This window comes from Biomphalaria glabrata, chromosome 11, assembly GCF_947242115.1.
Source record: "Biomphalaria glabrata chromosome 11, xgBioGlab47.1, whole genome shotgun sequence".
In the NCBI taxonomy this organism is placed as follows: Eukaryota; Metazoa; Mollusca; class Gastropoda; family Planorbidae; genus Biomphalaria; species Biomphalaria glabrata.
In genome coordinates this window covers 29,784,195-29,808,778 of record NC_074721.1, presented here as the reverse complement: position 1 = coordinate 29,808,778, position 24,584 = coordinate 29,784,195, and the positions used below count along the sequence as shown (strand labels likewise).

The following is a 24,584-nucleotide window of genomic DNA, read 5'->3' as shown; positions in this document are numbered from 1 at the left end:
TATTATTGTTTTTATTATTTGTGTGTTCAGAGGAATGGGAAAAGAGGAGCTGCTACGACACTCCTCCAGACCTCTTTGGAGAAACCTTCGCTACGTGTGTATCTCAGTAGTGCTGACAGGTTTGTTCATTTCTTTAGTTCACGTCTGCTAAACATTCCGGTCCTGTCACTAGATCTTTCTACCCTTTTAGAATTTCCAATAGGGCGAAATGTATTTCTTGATTTCTAAACCATTTCTCTTTTCTGTTGCTGTTTCACGCACAGCTCTTTAATCTAGTGATTCTGGAGTTGTCTCTATTGGTTATCTCAAAGTGTACAGTGACTAATTAAGTTCATCTCAAATTACGTATTAAATAAATATCAACCCATTTTTAGCAAAGTTGATTTTTTTTTCGATGCGTTAATAATATGTTGTTGTTTTATATTGTTGTTTTGCTTTGTTTGACAAATTAAGTCGTTAGGTCATTGTGCTGACCACATGACACCCTCGTTTATCGTTGATGTCTGTAACAAATAAGGTTTTTAGAATCTATCCTACTGTCTGCTGGATATAAACAAAAAATATGCCCATTTCTGTCAATATTTGCATCAAAACATTTAAAGATTTTTTTTTAACAAAATTTGAATATAATTTAATTTGCGCGTATGGCCTATCTTTCTTAATCACCATAAATTGGTGTATGTGTGTGTGTATCTTTGAATAATACTCATCAAAATCGTGTATGTTTCATTAAGTGTCTTAACCATTAGAAGGTATGTCTTTATTGTCGTAAGAAAGAATGACAATAAATATCTAAAAAAAATGTTTATATCCACCCAGGCTGGCTTGCTCTCCTGATTACGGTCATAGCTCTAGTACTGACCTACCCAAAATGTCGCGAGGCACAAGAGCGCGACTGGTGGCAAAAGACTGTCATCTACAGGGTTTATGTTCGAAGCTTTTATGACTCTGAGAATGACGGGAACGGTGATATCAATGGTGAGTCATTTCATTCCGTAGAATTGTAGAGTCTGTTGTTTTTTTCACATTAGGAATCAATCTCTGTTCAGTGTTTCTCACTCATTCTCTCCCCCTCTTGACATTTCCTACCATACCACTGAATAATTCCCTTACATTGCTTCAGTCGAAGCTGGTTAATCTGACCACATAGAGACGCCATCGTTTTGGTACTTATAACCGACGGACCCGATTACACGAGCATGTCCTTTGTTACATGACGAGATATTTTATGATTTTTTTTTTATTAAACCTGTATTATGTGACATATATGTTAAGTGAACGAATGTACAAATAATAATACTGAAGCTCATAAATTTCCTAGTTGACAAAAAAAGTTTTGCAAAGAAAGTTTTTGGAGGCGATCTACAGCACAACGTCTCAAGTAACCAGCATGAGAATTATTAGTTTGTTTTTTACATTTCAGTCAACGTTTGAAGAACTGGTTCATTTGGACATGTTCTTTTGACTGCACTTAATATCACTAAAAACATCTAACGCAACGCAACAATGGGGCAGTCTTCACTTCCCTGTTGTTACAATGGGGCAGTCTTCACTTCCCTCTTGTTACAATGGGGCAGTCTTCACTTCCCTCTTGTAACAATGTGGCAGCCTTCACTTCCCTGTTGTTACAATGGGGCAGTCTTCACTTCCCTCTTGTTACAATGGGGCAGCCTTCACTTCCCTCTTGTTACAATGGGGCAGTCTTCACTTCCCTCTTGTAACAATGTGGCAGCCTTCACTTCCCTGTTGTTACAATGGGGCAGTCTTCACTTCCCTCTTGGAACAATGGGGCAGCCTTTACTTCCCTCTTGTTACAATGGGGCAGCCTTCATTTCCCTCTTGTTACAATGGGGCAGCCTTCACTTCCCTCTTGGAACAATGGGGCAGCCTTCACTTCCCTCTTGTTACAATGGGGCAGCCTTCACTTCCCTTTTGTTAAAATGGGGCAGCTTTCACTTCCCTCTTGTTACAATGGGGCAGCCTTCACTTCCCTCTTGGAACAATGGGGCAGCCTTCACTTCCCTCTTGTTACAATGGGGCAGCATTCACTTCCCTCTTGTTACAATGGGGCAGCCTTCATTTCCCTCTTGTTACAATGGGGCAGTCTTCACTTCCCTCTTGTTACAATGGGGCAGCCTTCACTTCCCTCTTGTTACAATGGGGCAGCCTTCACTTCCCTCTTGTTACAATGGGGCAGCCTTCACTTCCCTCTTGTTACAATGGGGCAGTCTTCACTTCCCTCTTGTTACAATGGGGCAGCCTTCACTTCCCTCTTGGAACAATGGGGCAGCCTTCACTTCCCTCTTGTTACAATGGGGCAGCCTTCACTTCCCTCTTGTTACAATGGGGCAGCCTTCACTTCCCTCTTGGAACAATGGGGCAGCCTTCACTTCCCTCTTCTTACAATGGGGCAGCCTTCACTTCCCTCTTGTTACAATGGGGCAGCCGTCACATCCCTCTTGTTACAATGGGGCAGCCTTCATTTCCCTCTTGGAACAATGGGGCAGCCTTAACTTCCTTCTTGTTACAATGGGGCAGTCTTCACTTCCCTCTTGTTACAATGTGGCAGTCTTCACTTCCCTCTTGTTACAATGGGGCAGTCTTCACTTCTCTCTTGTTACAATGGGGCAGCTTTCATTTCTCTCTTGTTACAATGGGGCAGTCTTCACTTCCCTCTCGTTACAATGGGACAGCCTTCATTTCCCTCTTGTTACAATGGGGCAGCCTTCACTTCCATCTTGGAACAATGGGGCAGCCTTCACTTCCCTCTTGGAACAATGGGGCAGCCTTCACTTCCCTCTTGTTACAATGGGGCAGTCTTCACTTCCCTCTTGTTACAATGGGGCAGCCTTCACTTCCCTCTTGTTACAATGGGGCAGCCTTCACTTCCCTCTTGGAACAATGGGACAGCCTTCACTTCCCTCTTGGAACAATGGGGCAGCCTTCACTTTCCTCTTGTTACAATGGGGCAGCCTTCACTTCCCTCTTGTTACAATGGGGCAGCCTTCACTTCCCTCTTGTTACAATGGGGCAGCCTTCACTTCCCTCTTGTTACAATGGGGCAGTCTTCACTTCCCTCTTGTTACAAAGGGGCAGCCTTCACTTCCCTCTTGGAACAATGGGGCAGCCTTCACTTCCCTCTTGTTACAATGGGGCAGCCTTCACTTCCCTCTTGTTACAATGGGGCAGCCTTCACTTCCCTCTTGGAACAATGGGGCAGCCTTCACTTCCCTCTTGTTACAATGGGGCAGCCTTCACTTCCCTCTTGTTACAATGGGGCAGCCGTCACATCCCTCTTGTTACAATGGGGCAGCCTTCATTTCCCTCTTGGAACAATGGGGCAGCCTTAACTTCCTTCTTGTTACAATGGGGCAGTCTTCACTTCCCTCTTGTTACAATGTGGCAGTCTTCACTTCCCTCTTGTTACAATGGGGCAGCCTTCACTTCCCTCTTGGAACAATGGGGCAGCCTTCACTTCCCTCTTGTTACAATGGGGCAGCCGTCACTTCCCTCTTGTTACAATGGGACAGCCTTCGCTTCCCTCTTGTTACAATGGGGCAGCCTTCACTTCCCTCTTGTTACAATGTGGCAGCCTTCACTTCCCTCTTGTTACAATGGGGCAGCCGTCACTTCTCTCTTGTTACAATGGGACAGCCTTCACTTCTCTCTTGTAACAATGGGGCAGCCTTCATTTCCATTTTGTATAAAAAAGGAGTGCAACGTTTCAATGCCTTTCTTCAGGGCCGGCTTTGGGTAATTGGAGGCCATATAGAAAGCCCTAATGAAACAGAACAAACAAGGTTACAAAGACAGTTTGTGTGGCAACACAAACAAAATCGGCCCCCGAAGTGGTCCAGCGAGAGTCTTCACTAGGATTCGAACACGGGACTTCCGGTTCCAAGTGCTTTACCCCTCAGCCACAGCATTTTCATATATTCAATTAGCGTACACTTATATTTTTTTTAAATAATAATTATTAACCTTATCCATACATTCAAAATTAATAACATGTTACATGTAATTAAGAGAAACTAGAAAAGATTTATTCTTCTTACAAAATTAGATAAATTGGCCACACGAAAAAAAATTCTAGACCTACTTTAAACTACAGTTATGTACAAATGACTTAACAAAACTTTCCCCTCGCAAATAAAAATTAATATCTCCAATGTCATTTGTCATACAAACTAGACATAGATCTAGCAAGATCTAGACCTAGTTCTAGACCTAAATCTAGATTCAAGATCTAAGTCTAGGTCTAGAACTAGATCTAAGTCTAAATCTAGAAATAGATCCAAGTCTAGATCGAGAATTAGATCTAAGTCTAGCTCTAGATCTTAGTCTAGATCTAATTCTCTATCTAGAACTAGATATAGAATCTTGATATAGAATCTACTAAATCTAGACAAGAATTTGTATGAATTTACACGTTTAATCCTTATATTACTAGACCTAGGCCAATGTTATGATCATGAATAGTAGGCCTTTTGTAACTGGGTAATGGTGTACTATGCTGTTCGTATCCGATTCATTTTATAGTGTGATACTACTGTTTACATAATAAATAAATAAATCTGCACCCCTAAGCTGTCAGAAGATAAGTTATTGCCTTAATAATTAAAATTTTGTTCAAATTATTAATACATTTATAATATACACACACACAAACACACACACACACACATATATATATATATATATATATATATATATATATATATATATGTATATATGTATATATAATATAATAATATAAAATATCTAGATCTGGGCTCTATTTAGTCTTATTTAGACTGTCAAGTGTAGGACCCTATAATGAGGACATGTCAAAACTGTGAGCTATAAAAGTAGTTTGTTATTTTGAAAGTTATAACTAAAACGAAGTTCGTATTAAATTTTTAAAACAACATTTGAATTAGCATTCTTTATAATGAGTTAGTTAATAAATGGAAAATATATTTTATAATGATCCATTGACCTTTTTACCATTGTGATCTTAGATGCTAATGTTTTGTACCAATGCGCGAATCTATGAATGAAGCTTGAGTTATAAATGAAGAAGTCCATTACCTTTTTAAAAATTTTGCTCCCCTGAAATTTTTCATTGAATTTTTTTTTTAATTTGCTTGCATATATAATTTAAAAAATTAGATGGTTCACTTTCGGAAAAGAAAAAAAGTAGCTGTTGCATCAGAACTTTCAATGTTCTAAAATATCATGATGTCCGATTTTCATTTTCTCTTCTAGTTTCTGAGATCTAGACTAGTAGCGTTTTTTTCCCTTTCGGGGCCGCAAAAAAAAAACTAAGACCCAATCATAAACCTTCCCGTATCTATATTAATATTAACAAAGTCATATAGAGCCCACAGCACTAATGGACCACTTGTGATCACCAGACTAGAAAAAACATTTTGACATTTCACCAAAAGAAAGAAACAACAGTGTTCTCAGGCTTAGAGTGTATGCTATATGATTGACTTTACAGTGTATGCTATATGATTGACTTTACAGTGTATGCTATATGATTGACTTTAGAGTGTATGCTATATGATTGACTTTAGAGTGTATGCTATATGATTGACTTTACAGTGTATGCTATATGATTGACTTTACAGTGTATGCTATATGATTGACTTTACAGTGTATGCTATATGATTGACTTTAGAGTGTATGCTATATGATTGACTTTAGAGTGTATGCTATATGATTGACTTTAGAGTGTATGCTATATGATTGACTTTACAGTGTATGCTATATGATTGACTTTAGAGTGTATGCTATATGATTGACTTTACAGTGTATGCTATATGATTGACTTTACAGTGTATGCTATATGATTGACTTTACAGTGTATGCTATATGATTGACTTTACAGTGTATGCTATATGATTGACTTTAGAGTGTATGCTATATGATTGACTTTACAGTGTATGCTATATGATTGACTTTACAGTGTATGCTATATGATTGACTTTAGAGTGTATGCTATATGATTGACTTTAGAGTGTATGCTATATGATTGACTTTAGAGTGTATGCTATATGATTGACTTTACAGTGTATGCTATATGATTGACTTTACAGTGTATGCTATATGATTGACTTTACAGTGTATGCTATATGATTGACTTTACAGTGTATGCTATATGATTGACTTTACAGTGTATGCTATATGATTGACTTTACAGTGTATGCTATATGATTGACTTTACAGTGTATGCTATATGATTGACTTTACAGTGTATGCTATATGATTGACTTTAGAGTGTATGCTATATGATTGACTTTAGAGTGTATGCTATATGATTGACTTTACAGTGTATGCTATATGATTGACTTTACAGTGTATGCTATATGATTGACTTTAGAGTGTATGCTATATGATTGACTTTACAGTGTATGCTATATGATTGACTTTAGAGTGTATGCTATATGATTGACTTTAGAGTGTATGCTATATGATTGACTTTACAGTGTATGCTATATGATTGACTTTACAGTGTATGCTATATGATTGACTTTACAGTGTATGCTATATGATTGACTTTAGAGTGTATGCTATATGATTGACTTTAGAGTGTATGCTATATGATTGACTTTAGAGTGTATGCTATATGATTTACTTTACAGTGTATGCTATATGATTGACTTTAGAGTGTATGCTATATGATTGACTTTACAGTGTATGCTATATGATTGACTTTAGAGTGTATGCTATATGATTGACTTTAGAGTGTATGCTATATGATTGACTTTAGAGTGTATGCTATATGATTGACTTTAGAGTGTATGCTATATGATTGACTTTAGAGTGTATGCTATATGATTGACTTTACAGTGTATGCTATATGATTGACTTTACAGTGTATGCTATATGATTGACTTTAGAGTGTATGCTATATGATTGACTTTAGAGTGTATGCTATATGATTGACTTTAGAGTGTATGCTATATGATTGACTTTAGAGTGTATGCTATATGATTGACTTTAGAGTGTATGCTATATGATTGACTTTAGAGTGTATGCTATATGATTGACTTTAGAGTGTATGCTATATGATTGACTTTAGAGTGTATGCTATATGATTGACTTTACAGTGTATGCTATATGATTGACTTTAGAGTGTATGCTATATGATTGACTTTAGAGTGTATGCTATATGATTGACTTTAGAGTGTATGCTATATGATTGACTTTAGAGTGTATGCTATATGATTGACTTTAGAGTGTATGCTATATGATTGACCATAGATATGTACGTTATATCATTGACCGTAGAGTGTATGTTATATCATTGATCGTAGAGTGTATGTTATATCATTGATCGTAGAGTGTATGTTATATCATTGATCGTAGAGTGTATGTTATATCATTGATCGTAGAGAGTATGTTATATCAATGATTGTAGAGTGTGCGTTATATCATTGACTGTAGAGTGTATGTTATCTCATTGACCGTAGAGTGTATGTTATTAAGCATCATCGTTGTACTCTCATACATTGTAACATTGCACCAACTCAGGCTTAAGACAGCAGCTAGATTATCTGAGTGAGCTTGGAGTCAACACCCTAGCCTTGAGTCCCATCTTCAGACTGGCCCCTAACGCCACCTCAGACACACAGATAGTAAACCACACTGACATAGACCCGATGTTCGGCACCCTGGAACAGTTTAAACAGTTGGTCAACGAAACCCATAGCAGAGGTAGGTTTTAAACTTCAAAAACAAACCTAGGTTAGGTTGAACCCAATGTCTAACATCTTTCTTGGAACTGTTAGAATAGCTGTTGAATGAATCCCATAGCAAAGGTCGGTTTCAAGTTAACTATAAACTGGATTTAAAAAAACAATAACATAAAACAAACCAGATTAGAATAAAAAAATCTTTCCTGCTTGAGTAATAATGCGAATCTTTAATAAAAAAAAATCGTGTTTCTTTTGTCAGGGTATTCTGTGTGGCTTATAATTACCCTTTTCATAAGCTACCCTTGTTTTATAGGTACCACAGAAATAGAAGACCTTGTAAGAGTGATAACTTGGGCGTCAATAACTAATCTATGATACATTAAAAGAATGGCTAGAAAAAGTACATGTCTTTTGTTCTTAAATTCAACTTTCATCTGCCGTCAAGTATTTTTATCCACTATGTGAGTTAACTTTATTGAAAAAAGATTTTCTCAGCCAATAAAAACACGTACTACGCTGAAAGTCCAGAACACCCTATCTCTTCTACGGCGCCAAACTGGGAATTTAAAAGATCATTATTACAGCTGACTCTCAAGATAATGCAGTACGTCTTTGATCCCAGGTATGCTGGGTGGCAACGTGGTCGTGCGGTTTGGGCACTATAATGTCGTTTGGATTTGTCGATGGTCCCGGGTTCATACCCTGTCCGCTGCCATTCCTAGTCGTCCTGCTGGAGGTTTGGAGGTAAATTATCTTAGCCATGAACGAAAATCCGAAACATGTAAAACATTATAAAAACATTTGATACTCAATCGCAAGTCAGTATGTTTTTGACCCCAGGTATGCACATTACATTTAACTTTATACCCATCACACGTCAGTATGTCTTTAATCCCAGGTATGCACATTACATTAGACTTCATACCCAATCACACGTCAGTATGTCTTTGACTCCAGGTATGCACAATACATTAGACTTCATACCCAATCACACGTCAGTATGTCTTTGACTCCAGGTATGCACATTACATTAGACTTCATACCCAATCACACGTCAGTATGTCTTTAATCCCAGGTATGCACATTACATTAGACTTCATACCCAATCACACGTCAGTATGTCTTTGACTCCAGGTATGCACATTACATTAGACTTCATACCCAACCACACGTCAGTATGTCTTTGACTCCAGGTATGCACATTACATTAGACTTCATACCCAACCACACGTCAGTATGTCTTTGACTCCAGGTATGCACATTACATTAGACTTCATACCCAATCACACGTCAGTATGTCTTTGACTCCAGGTATGCACATTACATTAGACTTCATACCCAATCACACGTCAGTATGTCTTTGACTCCAGGTATGCACATTACATTAGACTTCATACCCAATCACACGTCAGTATGTCTTTGACTCCAGGTATGCACATTACATTAGACTTCATACCCAATCACACGTCAGTATGTCTTTGACTCCAGGTATGCACATTACATTAGACTTCATACCCAATCACACGTCAGTATGTCTTTGACTCCAGGTATGCACATTACATTAGACTTCATACCCAATCACACGTCAGTATGTCTTTGACTCCAGGTATGCACATTACATTAGACTTCATACCCAACCACACGTCAGTATGTCTTTGACTCCAGGTATGCACATTACATTAGACTTCATACCCAATCACACGTCAGTATGTCTTTGACTCCAGGTATGCACATTACATTAGACTTCATACCCAATCACACGTCAGTATGTCTTTGACTCCAGGTATGCACATTACATTAGACTTCATACCCAATCACACGTCAGTATGTCTTTGACTCCAGGTATGCACATTACATTAGACTTCATACCCAACCACACGTCAGACGAGCACCCCTGGTTCATTGAGAGTAAGAAAGAGAAGGACACGACACTCAACGTCTACAGGTCCTACTACGTGTGGAGCGAAGGCAGGGGAACTAATGGGTTGATTGAACCAAACAACTGGGTAATTATTTCCTTTTGACTAGATAGACTTCTGTATTGAGCAATTCCACTTATGCTGTCAGTAATCTATCACCCTGTAGGTATTAGGACAGTGGCGAACAATGTGGCCAGATTTTTTAAATACACGATTTGTAAGCATGCTGATGTTTTGTGATGTTTAATATTTATGTTATTAGACATTTAAAAACAAATTGGGGAGGGGTAGAAACAGAGAGAGAAAGAGAGAGAGAGAGAAAAGAGAGTGAAATAGAGAGAGAAAGAGAGAGAAAGAGAAAGAGAGAGAGAGAGAGTAAGAAAGAAAGAGAGAAATAGAGATAGAGATAGAAATAGAGAGAAAGAGAAAAAAAGAGAGATGGAGAGAAAAAGATACAAAAAAACAGGAATGGACTGGGAAGAGAAGAAATAATTAAGACAATATTAGAATCAAAATACCTCCGTAGTCTTTACTCTTTAGTGTAGTCTTTGGTTACTTGTCTAGCTTACAAACATTGAAATGGTTTATATGATATGAATATGGGAAGCGTGGTCGAGAGGCCAAGTGCGCTTGAACTTGGCTTGGCTTGGCTACCTAGAAGGGGGCTCGAGGTTCGACACCCGACTCGGGCAGAGTTGTGTTTACTGAGCGCCTAAAAGCAGCACGGAAAACCAACTCCTAGATACCCCCTCCCCCCCACCGGTCCACAAATGAGATTGGACCAAAAGCGCTCTGAGCATGCTATAAGCATGAAAGTAGCGCTATATAAAAGCTATAATAATAATAATGCCCTAAAAGTGACGAACATTTCACCACTCTCACAGACATCAGTCTACCAGTGTTCGGCTTGGAAAAAGGCTGATATCAATTTTTTCTACTTACATCAATTCGAACTCCATGAACCGGAACTAAATCTCAGAAGTGAAAAGGTCAGAGTAGAGCTCGAAAATATACTGCAATTCTGGTAAGTCTCAAATATTTCATTTCGGCAATTATATTTATGGTCTCATATTCGTTAACTGTAGTGAATGAAGCTTAGGATTAAATTTGTCTATTGCATAATTTGTAAGTTCAATGAACCCGCAGGGGCCGCCCGTGGTGTAACCCAAACTCCCTTTGTCATTTTTTAAATATATTTTTTTCAATTGTTTATTTAGAAATTCAAAGAACCAATTTTTAATGCTTGTTAATTCCCTTACTGAATCTTGCTTGGTTATGTAGCAATCTCTATAATAATTCATTTTAATCATTATTTAATCAGGCTAGACCTCGGAGTCGATGGTTTCTACATTCGAGATGCGGACTACCTGTTTGAGGACTACGATCTGAGAGATGATATACTACTGGACAACACAACGGAAAAGGAGGTCAGAGTTGAACACATTTTCACACCTTCCTTAGCTCTAGCCAGCAGCAGACTAAGAGCTGTCCAAAGAAGTACATCAGTAACATTGTACCATGCAACTAGACCAGTAATCAAACAGACGACAATAGTTCAATGTATTATGAGCGTGAATCAGCAGTTCTCTTATCGTCTCATCACACTTTATCAAGTTTCTTAAGCAATGACAACAAACATTATCTGTTGCAATGTAGAACTTTCATCTTCGTTGAATTTATATTTTAAGTGCAAACTAGCCACAGTCACGAAAACTGATCTAAGTCACTCAATTCAACAGTTGAAGTTTTATGGTAGAGCATAGGTTAATATTTTTTATAATATATAAAGTTTTGCAGCTTTAAAGGTTAAATAGGGAAATGGGTATAGAGGTCAGTCACTATGGCTCTAAACTGATATTTCAAGAGTTCGAATCCTTGTGATTTTCTTTTGTTAATGCAATCGTCGCACTCAGAGGCCTAACTCACATTGGTTTGGGAAAGTTAAGTCTGAGGCTCATTGTGCTGGCTACATGACATCCCTGTTATCCATCGGCTATAGTATTAGATAAACTTTACAACTTCTACCCCATGAGTCGCAAAAGAGAACTTTAACTCTGTGTTAAATTGATTGAGTAGACTTTTTTTGCTAAAAGAAATGTTAAATTCACCATAATAGCCGAGTCATATAAACTTTTTCAAACACAATAAAAACTTAAGTTCCCCTTTCAGAACTTGAGATCCATAGGCCATATGATGTAAAGGTCAGGTTGTCTGTTTCTGTAACTTATGGTTGACGACGGCGTCATGTGGCTAGCACAACGACCTTTACTTTGTAAACCTTAAATAATATCAGAGGCGCCCTAAAGGTTCTGAAAGTAAAAAATTCTAGTCTTCACCAGGATTTGAACCCGGTTCTCCCAGTTCGTAAACCAAGCTTTACAACTCAGCCATTTCTCCCTCTTTCAAACACAATGGCAATGAATAAATTTATACTTCTACAGTACATCTATGAAAACTGGAAACAATTAACACACACACACACAAACACACACAAACACACACACACACATATATATATACACACATACATATATACATACATACATACATACATACATACATACATACATACATACATACATACATACATACATACATACATACATACATACATACATACATACATATATATATATATATATATATATAACTTGTTGAGTATCCGAACGCAATTGATTGTATCGAGTTTACTCTAGGTTGTGATTAGCTACTTAAAAACGTATCTTTATGTAGTCAGTGTGGCTTTACTTTTTTTTTCCTGACAGGCTTGCATCCCCCCAGTGTATAAATATGAGGTCTATGATCACATTCATACTAAAGGTTTGGACGAATTGTTTGATGTTCTAGCAAGGTGGAGGTCTTTCCTGGATGACTACGGCAATAAGACCAAGAAATATAGGTAGGTGCAAGTGAGAAGTAGGTCCAGACCTTCTCCAGGTCTTGAAGTACAAGAGTCTTCATATTGTACGTTTATATTTAGTCTGTCTCAGTGTTCGCCCATGTAGGATAATATTATTTTGTTACTGGATAGCATTCGTTCCCCGTTGGTATTTGTCAGCCAAATCTTTCCTAAATTTGAATATTTCCCTATCATAAGTCAGACATTGGCTAGAGTACACAGTTGAAGAAATGTTTCAGAGACATATAATAAGCTCAATAACTATTAGTCTCGTCATCTTAAAGTCCTCAGTGTCTTATGACCATTACGTCTAGGTCTACCACTTGTTGAAGGAGACAGGAAGTGAAAGTGTCTCTATCAAATGGAATTCTCAACAGCCTTGTGTTCCTCGGAAATGAAATGCTGCTCAATTTTTATGTTCCTAGGAATGAAATTCTTCTCAACTTTGTGTTCCTCGGAAATGTAATTACTTTTATCTTCGTGTTCCTCTGAAATAAAATTTGGCTCAATTTCGATCCCCTAGGGCAGTGTTTTCCACACTTTTTTCCTTAACGGAACCATTCGTTCATTGTGAGTATTTAGAGGAACACTTTGTTTATTACTTATTCGGGTGGTGGCCTACTATACCTAGATAATTATTCCACCTATTCAGTCCTCGCAGAACACTACGGTTCGGCGGAACACAGTTTGGGGAACCGAGCAAGGGGAAACTACTTCCTGGTCGTGTGGTTTGCGCGCTGGACTATCGCTAAGACTTATCTATGGTCCCGGGTTCAAACCCTTTCCGCTCCCATTCCCGTCGTCCTGCGGGAGGTTTGGACTACGAAGTAAATGAACTTCAACTCTGAAACATGTCAAACATTTACAAAGATTTTTACTTCTTCCTCTACTCATTACAACTTATTACCTCTTAGTTCATTATTACATCTTAGTTCATTAGTTCACGAGCATTATTCAATAATTTTGTAAACCTGTTTTTTATTTATTTTGTGTCTAATTGTATTATAACTTGTATTATTTGCATGTACTACAAACGTCTACCTTTCCATTCGTGTAGAATTCTGTTGGCCGATGTTGATGGTTCCTATAAGCATGTCATGAACTACTACGGACGCTTCCATCGTGACGGAGTTGACTTTCCACTCAACAAATTTAGCCTGGAACTCAATTCGACGTCAGACGGTCAAAGTATCGGGACTATGGTCATTAATTGGCTAGAGAATATGCCAGCTAAACGCTGGGCTAATTGGATGGTAAATTATTCCTTTTTTAAAATATTGTGTTTTTTTAATTATTCTTTTCCTTTTCAGACCCGCTGTTATTTAAATTAAAAATAAATTGTTGGTGACTTAGCAGTAGGTTTGAATTAGTTGCAATAGTTGGGGTTCTCAAACTAAGGAGTCTTGGGGATACATGGCGATTTTACACATCTGCTTAAAGATTAATATTTCACAGATTTTTTTTTATAAAATGCTCACCTTTAACGCTTTGGAAAACAATTCATTCTAGAGTTAAAAACTTGATGCAAAACATTTTCAAATCACATAACACACGATAGTTAACATTTTAAAACTGTCCTCTCCACTGGTGTACATATTGTTTGATAGAATTCATGGGAAGTTAAACTGTAAATGTACTTCATTCAAAAACTATTATGGTGTTGTGTGGAAAGACCAATGAGCAATTAGACAAAAGTGTTGCTCACTTAATGAGCTCCGCTGAAGAACTAGTGATACAATAATTTCATTGGAAAAAACAGTTTTATGAAACTACACTAAAAGTGGCACTGAGTCACTTGGTCTATGTATCTAATACCAGGAGTGATTTTAGAAGAATAGAGACTATAAATGAGTTTCAGTTTTATAAGCACTATTTAGCATTGAGTAAAATAAACGAAAGGCACGCAAAACTTTTCTAATATTTAGTTTTTAGTTTTAAATTTCCAGTATAACAAAAATTATGAAATTAAAAAAGGTAACAGAAAAAAGAAGAGAAAGCAATACGCAGAAGTGTGTGCTGTTTGTGTGAGCGTGTGTGTGTGAAATATAAAGTAATCTAAAGAGAAAGATTTTGAAACCTATAATATAAACGCGAACTACAACTTACTGGTTCATTTATGTATCAAGAAAGCTTAGCAAATGCTGAACGCATTCACATGAAATTTTCGTACACAGGTTCCTTTTACCTTTAAGGTGCTTGCTAAGAAACCTCGAAAACAAAAAACGCAAACGTTCTTTTAAAACCTTGTAGTTTATTTCATTTCATTTAAAGCATAAATACATATAAAAAATCTTTAAGCATATTTGCTTACTTTTTTTCCACCCTAAAATAGGAAATAGCCACGAGAATGCTTTAAGTACAAAAGTTTAGAAATTTGATTTTACTGTGCTGTAAAGTGCACAAAAATTATCATATTACATAATTCATTTCCTATATTCTGTACAGGACATCATATGGGATAATAATCTCTAATATCTTTTAGACTATATATGAGTCCAGGAAGCACTAAGGGAATGTTGATCAGATACCCTGACGTTTAAAAATGTTATACTTATAATATTTGCTTAATGATGTTCAATTTTACAAAAGAAAAATTTTTGTACACTGTTTCAGAGTGGAGATGACCGCAGTGTTCGTTTGTTAGACCGTCTTGGTCATCAGTTGGCTGGACCGTATCTAATGCTGTCTATGTTGCTCCCTGGTACACCTTACATGTACTACGGGGATGAAATAGGTAAGGATAGTTTATACAACAGCACGCATGCGCAGTGTTTCAATAGAATCTGCTGGTTTATACATGTTAGTATTTTCAGATCTGAGTGCTCGAAAATCCAAAGATATTGGGAAATTCCAAAGAATACGCGGGAATTAGGTGAAATTCCAAAGGATTCTAATCAATTTTATTAAATTGCAAAGTTAGCTCGAGAGTTTAGTAAAGTGTTAAAGTATACTCGGGAATTATTGTAAAATTCCAAAGTACGCTCGAAAATTTAGTGAAATTATAAAGTATGCTCTGTATTTCGTGAAATTCCAAAGAATTCTCAGGAATTTAGTGAAATTTCAAAGTATGCTTGGGAATTAATGAAGTTTCAAGGTATGCTTGGGAATTTTGTGAAATTTTTAAGAATGCGGGTAATTTTATGAAATTTCAAAGTATGCCGGGTAATGTAGTGAAATTTCAAAGTATACCGGGTAACTTCGATAAACTGAAAAATAACAGAATTCTTCTTTAAAAAAATAAAAACATTTACATTTCATCAAGTGAGTACATTGATCACATTCTATAAACACACAATATCACTTCATTTCAATAATAGATTCAGAAAAGAAGACTAAACATAAGGCTTGAAACTTATTGACTGACCTTTTTCATTGTATATACCCTCTCTTAAATCAGACCTTAAAGAACCGGAATCATCCCTGCTTTTTTAAAAACTCCTTTAGCTATTTTTAGGACTTAAATTACTGTTGTATCTCAAATTTTAAAAATTGATTTGTTTTGTTTATTCAATTACAACAATAATAAAACGTATGACCTGATATACATACATCGTTAGTAATAAATACTACAATTCACATTAAAACGGGTGAACGGATATAAAACAAAATGCAAACAAGTTGTGTTGGAATGTTCCTCGGTTCGTGTCTTGTTCAAGATAAGAATTATTTTGTCCTATTTAATTCCCAATCTTCTCTCACTGAAATATTGCCATTATTGTAAAACGAAAGGATCATTTTTTGTTTCAGCTTTACATTGTTCTGATAGGAAAAGTATTGGAGAAAATTAACGTAGAATAATCAAGACTTGTCAGAGGATTTAAGGAAGAGTGCAATATTTAAAGGCGTTACATAGACCCAGGTATCTCCAACATGGTTTGGCCCATTCAAAGTAAAAAGCAAAAGTCTTTGCCTAGGGTCTATTTGATTTCTCTTTCTGGGGTCTATTTGATTTCTTTTTCTGGTGTCTATTTGATTTCTCTTTCTAGGGTCTATTTGATTTCTCTTTCTAGGGTCTATTTGATTTCTCTTTCTCGGGTCTATTTGATTTCTCTTTCTGGGGTCTATTTGATTTCTCTTGTCACCATCCTAGCATGTCTTGACATTGAGCTTTCCACTTGAACTTAATTGTATATCATGTGACCTAGACGTCCAATGGATGTCTCTTTAGGAAGCCATTTATTGTCAGCTGTTTTTCTCTATTCGTTGAGTGTAGGCTGACTTTTGACTGTGTTCTTTATAGCATAACCTAGAAAGGATCAACTCTTTTAGGCCGTGCTTCTTTAAACTTCAGGTCATTGTCCATGTGGGTCACTGTTTTGTCTATATACGACGCTTTTTTATTTACAAGAAAAAAAAACTTGAACACGACGCCCACGATACCATCTCGGTCTAGAAAAAACAACAACACTGCAATATGAAGTCATTATCACTTGTTATACCGTGAATTCTTTCTTTCTCTGATTTCTGTACATTGCTAAGGTCTTCAAGCTCTACCAGGCAATACGAGTACAATGAGTCGGTCAGCCAAGAAGCCCATGCGGGGCCCGATGCAATGGAGCAACAGGACATATGCAGGCTTTTGTAAAGACTACTATTGCAAAGAAATGTGGATCGAACCAAACCCTGAGTACTTGAAAGAAATGAATGTAGAGGTAAATCTCTTTCAGAGTTAATCAGTTCTAGACATTGAGAAAACAAAGAATAAGAAATAAACTCTTACTTTATTAAGTCGATATGGTTTTGAAAGGGCGATTCCTTCTCTCGTAACAACTAGTATATACAATTATTAAGGGAAAAAAATGATTTTGTACAAACTTGACCCCACCCACCTCCTCGAGAAAATTCAGGTGACGCCCATTTATAAATCTAGAATTCTAAAACTTCTAGTTCTAAATTCTAGTTTTGGTGATAAAGCTCCAGACTTAGAAAAAAAAATTAAGACAGATCAAAATACTAGACTATTGGATCTAGACCTAGTTAGAAATGGTATAGAATATAGTGTTGATATTGTGTATTGAAAATTTGTATATACATTATATATTATGTATATATTGTCACCAATGAATTCTAGCAGTCCAGCTAATGATAACTACAGAAGACGGTGCACAAAATGTCGCGGAATGTCTGTTTGTTTCTTTAACTCTTTACTGAATACATACACTGACGTGTGTTCAAGATCAATTTTTAATTGTAAGATGATTATGTTTTGAATATTTATAATGGTCAAACCAAAGTTTTCCAAATGTGGCCAATTAGTTAGTCCTTTTTATCTCCAAAGATACAAATAAACTGTCAACTACCAGGAAAATCGTTAGAGCCATTTTCAAAATCCGTGTGTAGGGCCGTATTCTTCCACCCATGACATTGCAAGCTGATAAGAGGAATTGTAAGAAATGCTCAAGTAGCGTCCTGTTGATTGGTTGAAAACACTGGTACTTAGAGAGATGAACTCATTAATGCACTTTGAGCCTTTTGATCCATAGACATTACTGAGTAAATGTATTTCAAATCAACAATAGTTTTAAATCCCAAGAATAACAATTTACAGTTATTTACATAATATTAAAAACCATGAAAGTATACTTTCGGTTGTACGCCTATATTATTAATAAATATTTGCTTGATTTACAAAAGGTACCATTTCGATAACAAACTATACTAGTACCAGGTGACCAAGCCTCGCTCGGTTGAATAACTTGTTAAGGAAGGATATTTATCTAAACTCATTTTGGATGCGATGTAAAACGACACGACGTGAGAGGCGGTTTTTTCTAGACTGTTGGGAGGGGGGGGGACTTAGGAGACTTTTCTATTTACTCGCCTTATACAATTACATCTAGAACTAAGAGAACACTAAAGCCACTCTTCCAACTGGTAGTCTCTTCCCGATCGTTCATTTTCGTCATTACAAAAATTATTTCCAAAATGACTTCGGGCATCTATCCTTCCTTATTCAACCGAGCCAGGCTCGGTCACCTGGTAATTAAATATACATACATACAAGAATTGCTCATTTAAGAATATAGGATGCATAACATAGTCAAAGATGTTTCTTTATTAAACTCCATATTTGAAATTTAATCTGTAATCTTTGAAACTGACTTCCATTATTCAAATTATTTGTATGTCAGGTATGCATTTTAACTGTAGTATAAGTTGATTATGTTGTTTTAAATTTTTGTTGGCATATATATTTCAGTTTCAAAAGGGAAATCCCGAATCTATTTGGAACTTGTTCAAAAATCTGACGTCACTCCGTAAAGACAAGCCCTCATTTGAATACGGAGATTTCATTCAAGTTCTCCATGACAACGAAGTGTTTTCATTCGTCAGAGAGTTTGATGGAGAAAAAGGGTTCGGAAACTTTTTATATTGAACTTTGATATGTTTAGTGGATGTTAGGCTGTTATATTGTTTATGTCTTGATCAATGTTCAGTTTGGGTACAGTTTTTGTTTTTTGTTATATTGATGTTTAGTGGATGATTGAATGTTATGATTGAATGTTATGATTGAATGTTATGATTGAATGTTATGATTGAATGTTATGATTGAGTATTATGTTTGAGTGTTATGATTGAGTGTTATGAGTATTACATGTTATGGTTATTACATGTTATGGTTAAATGTTATGATTGAATGTTATGATGATAAATGCTTTTTGTTTTGTTATGTTAATTTCCTATTTCTTACATGGTATTTGAAGAAAGAAACAAACCAATTAATAACACTTAATAGTAAAGGGGAAAGGTCATATAGTTTAAAACACTTAATAGTAAAGGGGAAAGGTCATATAGTTTAAAACACTTAATAGTAAAGGGGAAAGGTCATATAGTTTAAAACACTTAATAGTAAAGTGGAAAGGTCATATAGTTTAAAACACTTAATAGTAAAGGGGAAAGGTCATATAGTTTAAAACACTTAATAGTAAAGGGGAAAGGTCATATAGTTTAAAACACTTAATAGTAAAGGGGAAAGGTCATATAGTTTAAAACACTTAATAGTAAAGGGGAAAGGTCATATAGTTTAAAACACTTAATAGTAAAGGGGAAAGGTCATATAGTTTAAAACACTTAATAGTAAAGGGGAAAGGTCATATAGTTTAAAACACTTAATAGTAAAGAGGAAAGGTCATATAGTTTAAAACACTTAATAGTAAAGGGGAAAGGTCATATAGTTTAAAACACTTAATAGTAAAGAGGAAAGGTCATATAGTTTAAAACACTTAATAGTAAAGGGGAAAGGTCATATAGTTTAAAACACTTAATAGTAAAGGGAAAGGTCATATTGTTTAAAACACTTAATAGTAAAGGGGAAAGGTCATATAGTTTAAAACACTTATTAGTAAAGGGGAAAGGTCATATAGTTTAAAACACTTAATAGTAAAGGGGAAAGGTCATATAGTTTAAAACACTTAATAGTAAAGGGGAAAGGTCATATAGTTTAAAACACTTAATAGTAAAGGGGAAAGGTCATATAGTTTAAAACACTTAATAGTAAAGGGGAAAGGTCATATAGTTTAAAACACTTAATAGTAAAGGGGAAAGGTCATATAGTTTAAAACACTTAATAGTAAAGGGGAAAGGTCATATAGTTTAAAACACTTAATAGTAAAGAGGAAGGGTCATATAGTTTAAAACACTTAATAGTAAAGGGGAAAGGTCATATAGTTTAAAACACTTAATAGTAAAGGGGAAAGGTCATATAGTTTAAAACACTTAATAGTAAAGAGGAAGGGTCATATAGTTTAAAACACTTAATAGTAAAGGGGAAAGGTCATATAGTTTAAAACACTTAATAGTAAAGAGGAAAGGTCATATAGTTTAAAACACTTAATAGTAAAGGGGAAAGGTCATATAGTTTAAAACACTTAATAGTAAAGGGGAAAGGTCATATAGTTTAAAACACTTAATAGTAAAGGGGAAAGGTCATATAGTTTAAAACACTTAATAGTAAAGGGGAAGGGTCATATAGTTTAGCGTCACGTCTGCCTCTTAGACCTAGAAACTGATCCATTTAGATATAAAACATTCTTAATTATCTTCTCTTTTGAAGTAACCTCTGTAACTATTAAGATAAGATATGACGTTGGCTTATCTTATTGATTACTAGTGTTATTGATTACAAAGAAATTGTAATCTAAATTCCTATTTCTAATGTAGGTACCTAGTAGCTTTAAATTTTGCCGACAAAGAAGCAAGAAAGACTCTGAAGGGCAGACACTCCACGATTCCAGGAAGTGCTTCAGTGGAAGTAGCGTGGGGAGACAAGAGGCTTCACTCCAAGGGAGGGAGCGCTGGCCTTGACCCCGTCACCTTGGCACCCTATGAAGGGATCGTTGTTTCATGGGATTACAAGGCCAAAGAACTTTAACACAGTTTTATTGAAATTATTTTGTAATATTTAGTATAAGCAAATTGTACAAATAATAGAAACATACATTATTCATCATTAACAGGGCCGGATTTACAATTAAAGTAAGGGTGCACAGAGCCTCAACCTTAAAAAGGGGCCACTACATGTAAAAGAAAATCAACATTTCATAATTATATCATGCATTAAAATGTATTAATATCTAAATTGCATTGATGTTAAACTTTGAAGGGTTTAAGGGCCGCCTAAAAAATCATGTCTAGAGCCTCCATTTACTAATATCCGGCTTTGATGAATCCATTCACAATAACATTTGAGCTCAACAATCAAATTTTGATGTTTACTAAATTCATATATTTGGCTTTCTATTAAGGACGTAAAGTCAATTCTTTCTTATTAAACAGTATGTTATAGTTGCTCTAAGCAGGACCAGACATGCAGCAGTGCAAACTGTGCTCTCACCAGGACTTTACCCAGAAGGGGAACCTCCAAAAAATGAAATGTTTACAAAACAAAAATTCTAGTTAAAGAAGGGAAAAGAAATTAAAACGTAATTAAATTGACAAGTACTCTCTTTCTATCTTCACATATGGGACCTGCTTGCCGAATAGGGTTGGAAGTTACCTCATGAAATCCTGCCCAGGGCCTCCACTTTAGTAGATCCGGCTCTGACATAAAGTATTGTCCTGGGTACTTGAATGTGTTCATTCACTGCTCTTGTCTTGATCTCATAGAATCACTGACTTAATAATTAGAACGAATTAAAACGATGTTTCTTTACAAATGGGGATGATCATCTTGTCTGTAAACACGTCGCTATTTAACTAGCAGTTCCTTCACCATGTTTCTTGCTTCAAGCCCAAGCCTCTCCTCTTCTGTACGTCTGCTCTGCAACGTCAGTCGTCGTCTGTCTGGCTACGTCACTACTTTCTACAGTCACTAAATGCACACTATATTTAATTACAAACTAACATACTCTCTAAGCTAAACTAGGTCACGACAGTATTCTTACTAAATCTAAATCCTTAACAAAGTCTTGCTCTCAAAAGTCAACAAGTCCTCACCTCAATGTCTTTTCTTCCTTACCGATGTCATCCAGTTTCTAGAGCTATTTTAAGAATCGATAATCAATTAATTGATTGCGCTTATTCTGGAATTTCTTCTTTTCCTCCGTAAAAGACTAAATTCTGGAAGAGAAAAGATTGCTAATCTAAGACAAAATATGTCTGTAAACTTAAAAAGTTACTTTATTTTACACTCAATTTCTTTTACTTTATTGTCTTACATTATTTTGTACTTAGAAATGAAGATTACATAATAGTGTGCATGTTACCAAATCTATGAAATTTTCTGTTTATGTCTATGTGAACTCATGATGGAAATTAGCTGTCTGCGTTTAGGGATATATTTTGATTATGTATTCAAAATTGTGCAAAAAATCTAAATTTGCTATATAAAAATACCCTTTCGCCGACACATATCCACTGATAAGAGTTTTATTAATATTTGGAAAGATGTATATATTTTTTGTTTCAGCTGTTTTAGTTAAAATTTTGTATTTGTACCGGTATTGACTTAATCATCAAAAGGTTTTCCATTTTAGTCTACAATCATTTTTAGCAGGGTAGATAATCCATGGTTTCAGTACCACTAACAAATATATACGGTTATTTCCCTTTCACCGCTATAGGTGTTATATCCTCACACGTTGTGGGCAAGACTACAAATGCAGTTTGATCTAGATTTTTCTGTTACGTAACGAATCATGGGTTAAGAAATGTAAATTGTCCTATTAGCGGATATAGTTAAAAATAGTCATTGAGATGTATCGTCAATAATAATCCCCGTGTGACTTATTTTAATAGCGAGTTCCCATGTGACTCTTGAATGATAGAATAATGTTCTTAAGATCAACTGGCAGTGTTTTAAGGTACGCTAGCTCGTTCGTCCAGTGGTATACTTGTCCCTACTTATATTTCCTATGTTTTTAAATTAAGTATAACCTGTAGGTATGTAATTATATTAATGTATGTTAAGTAAGACTTAAAAAAGTCCCAGGTAAATATATATTCAAATAGTTTATTAACAATAAGAGTCAAGTAAATGTATAAACAACTGGCCGTAAACTGACAGGCCTTCTTAACCAGAAGTAATCTTAAAATAACAAAACGCCCAAAATAGCATGACACGCCGCACAAGTCATAAATTACCAAAATAATAATCATATGCCACAAGGTAACCAAAGGTCTCATTCAGGAAAAACTTTCTAAGATATCTACGGTTCCCGAAGAACATAGTACGGCCAGTGGTCAAGCTGGTAACTCTGGAGAAAATGGCAACTAAATACATGTTACTTAAGTCCAGCACAGGAAGATATATCAGGGTTAACTCTTGAGTCCGGAGACAGTTGTCTAAAGGTACAATTAAGTTAGGCTTTTACTCTTTAATTTACTTCAAAGGCGTATTATCTGACAATTAAATAATTCACTCCTTCATATTTATCTATGGACTCTTTCAGTCGCGAAACGACTGTGGATCATTCCATAGATATGAGATCGATTTATGAGATCAATTCTTCAGCATTAGATATGATCGAAATGATATCGCAGCCCCCCCCCCCCCCACCTTCTCCACAAACTAATGTGTCTAATGGCACGGGATCAACAGTATCGCAGGTTCTGCCAGGGTGTTGCTGCCAGGTGCCAGGGTGTTGTTGCCAGGGTGTTGTTGCCAGGGTGTTGCTGCCAGGGTGTTGCTGCCAGGGTGTTGCTGCCAGGGTGTTGCTGCCAGGGTGTTGCTGCCAGGGTTAGGGTTCTGACTTCTGATTTATCCTCAGGATACTCCTGAAGCCTTTACCTGTTTGGGTATAGCTGCAAGGCAGTAGAAGTTTGAATTCAAAGTTTTCCTTCTACAAACTCTTTTAGAAATGATGCATTCATTGCTTGGCCAGGATTGCAACTAGAAATTACGACTGGAGTGACGTTTAAAAAAAAAGACTAAACTTCTCCATTCCGACCTTGTGTTCTATAGGGAAAATGATGTAAAGGTCATCTGTTTCTGTGGCCTACGGTTAACCATGGTTTCATGTGGCCAGCACAATGACCAACCGCCTTTACTTTTCCCAAGTAATGTCAGGTACCCATTAGAGCTGGGTGGACTCAGAGGCGCCCAAAGATCCCGAAATTGAAAATCCCAGTCTTCACCAGGGTTTGAACCCGGAACTCCCGGTTCAGAAGCCAAGTGCTTTATCGCTCTGCCACCACGCCATTATATACATGAAATAATCCTTGGTGATAATTAGAGAATAGTTATAAAAGTCCCACAAATATGATGGCAAAGAGTCTGTTCGAATGGCATGCACTCGGAATCCTTTTTAATATATATATATATATATATATATATATATATATATATATAATTCTCTACATGGCTCAACAGTTTGGACACCAAGAAGAAATGGAAAGATCACTCTTTTATTTCTGCAAATCGGACTAGAGTTATCCCACGTAATTTTCGCGGCGAAAAACAAAAGAACGGGGGGGGGGGAGAACAAGTAATCTACTCTGTATTCACTCATCACTAAATATCAGGACCGGACTTAACCATTGTGGGGCCAAGTTTGGGTAGGGATACGGATAATAGTGAAAATTAAGATTTTGTATTAGAAAATAAATTTACCTTTGCATTTTATTCATTCTTTACTACTCACA

General features: G+C 36.1%; 1 protein-coding gene across 4 annotated transcripts in view; it reads left to right on the top strand.

Moving 5' to 3' along the window:
• Nucleotides 1-22,354, top strand: part of LOC106063509 (alpha-glucosidase-like) — a 28,769-nt gene extending 6,415 nt beyond the window's left edge. For all 4 annotated transcript variants that reach the window (XM_056003862.1, XM_056003860.1, XM_056003859.1 and 1 more), the window contains exons 3-14: nt 31-119; nt 820-978; nt 7,522-7,704; nt 9,528-9,691; nt 10,489-10,628; nt 10,926-11,031; nt 12,370-12,503; nt 13,561-13,756; nt 15,117-15,237; nt 16,983-17,155; nt 18,703-18,857; nt 20,664-22,354. In XM_056003862.1, the coding sequence (XP_055859837.1) occupies nt 31-119; nt 820-978; nt 7,522-7,704; nt 9,528-9,691; nt 10,489-10,628; nt 10,926-11,031; nt 12,370-12,503; nt 13,561-13,756; nt 15,117-15,237; nt 16,983-17,155; nt 18,703-18,857; nt 20,664-20,874 (1,831 nt within the window). In that variant the 3' untranslated portion in view covers nt 20,875-22,354. The remainder of the gene's footprint in view (nt 1-30; nt 120-819; nt 979-7,521; nt 7,705-9,527; nt 9,692-10,488; nt 10,629-10,925; nt 11,032-12,369; nt 12,504-13,560; nt 13,757-15,116; nt 15,238-16,982; nt 17,156-18,702; nt 18,858-20,663) is intronic.
• Nucleotides 22,355-24,584: the final 2,230 nt, after the last annotated feature.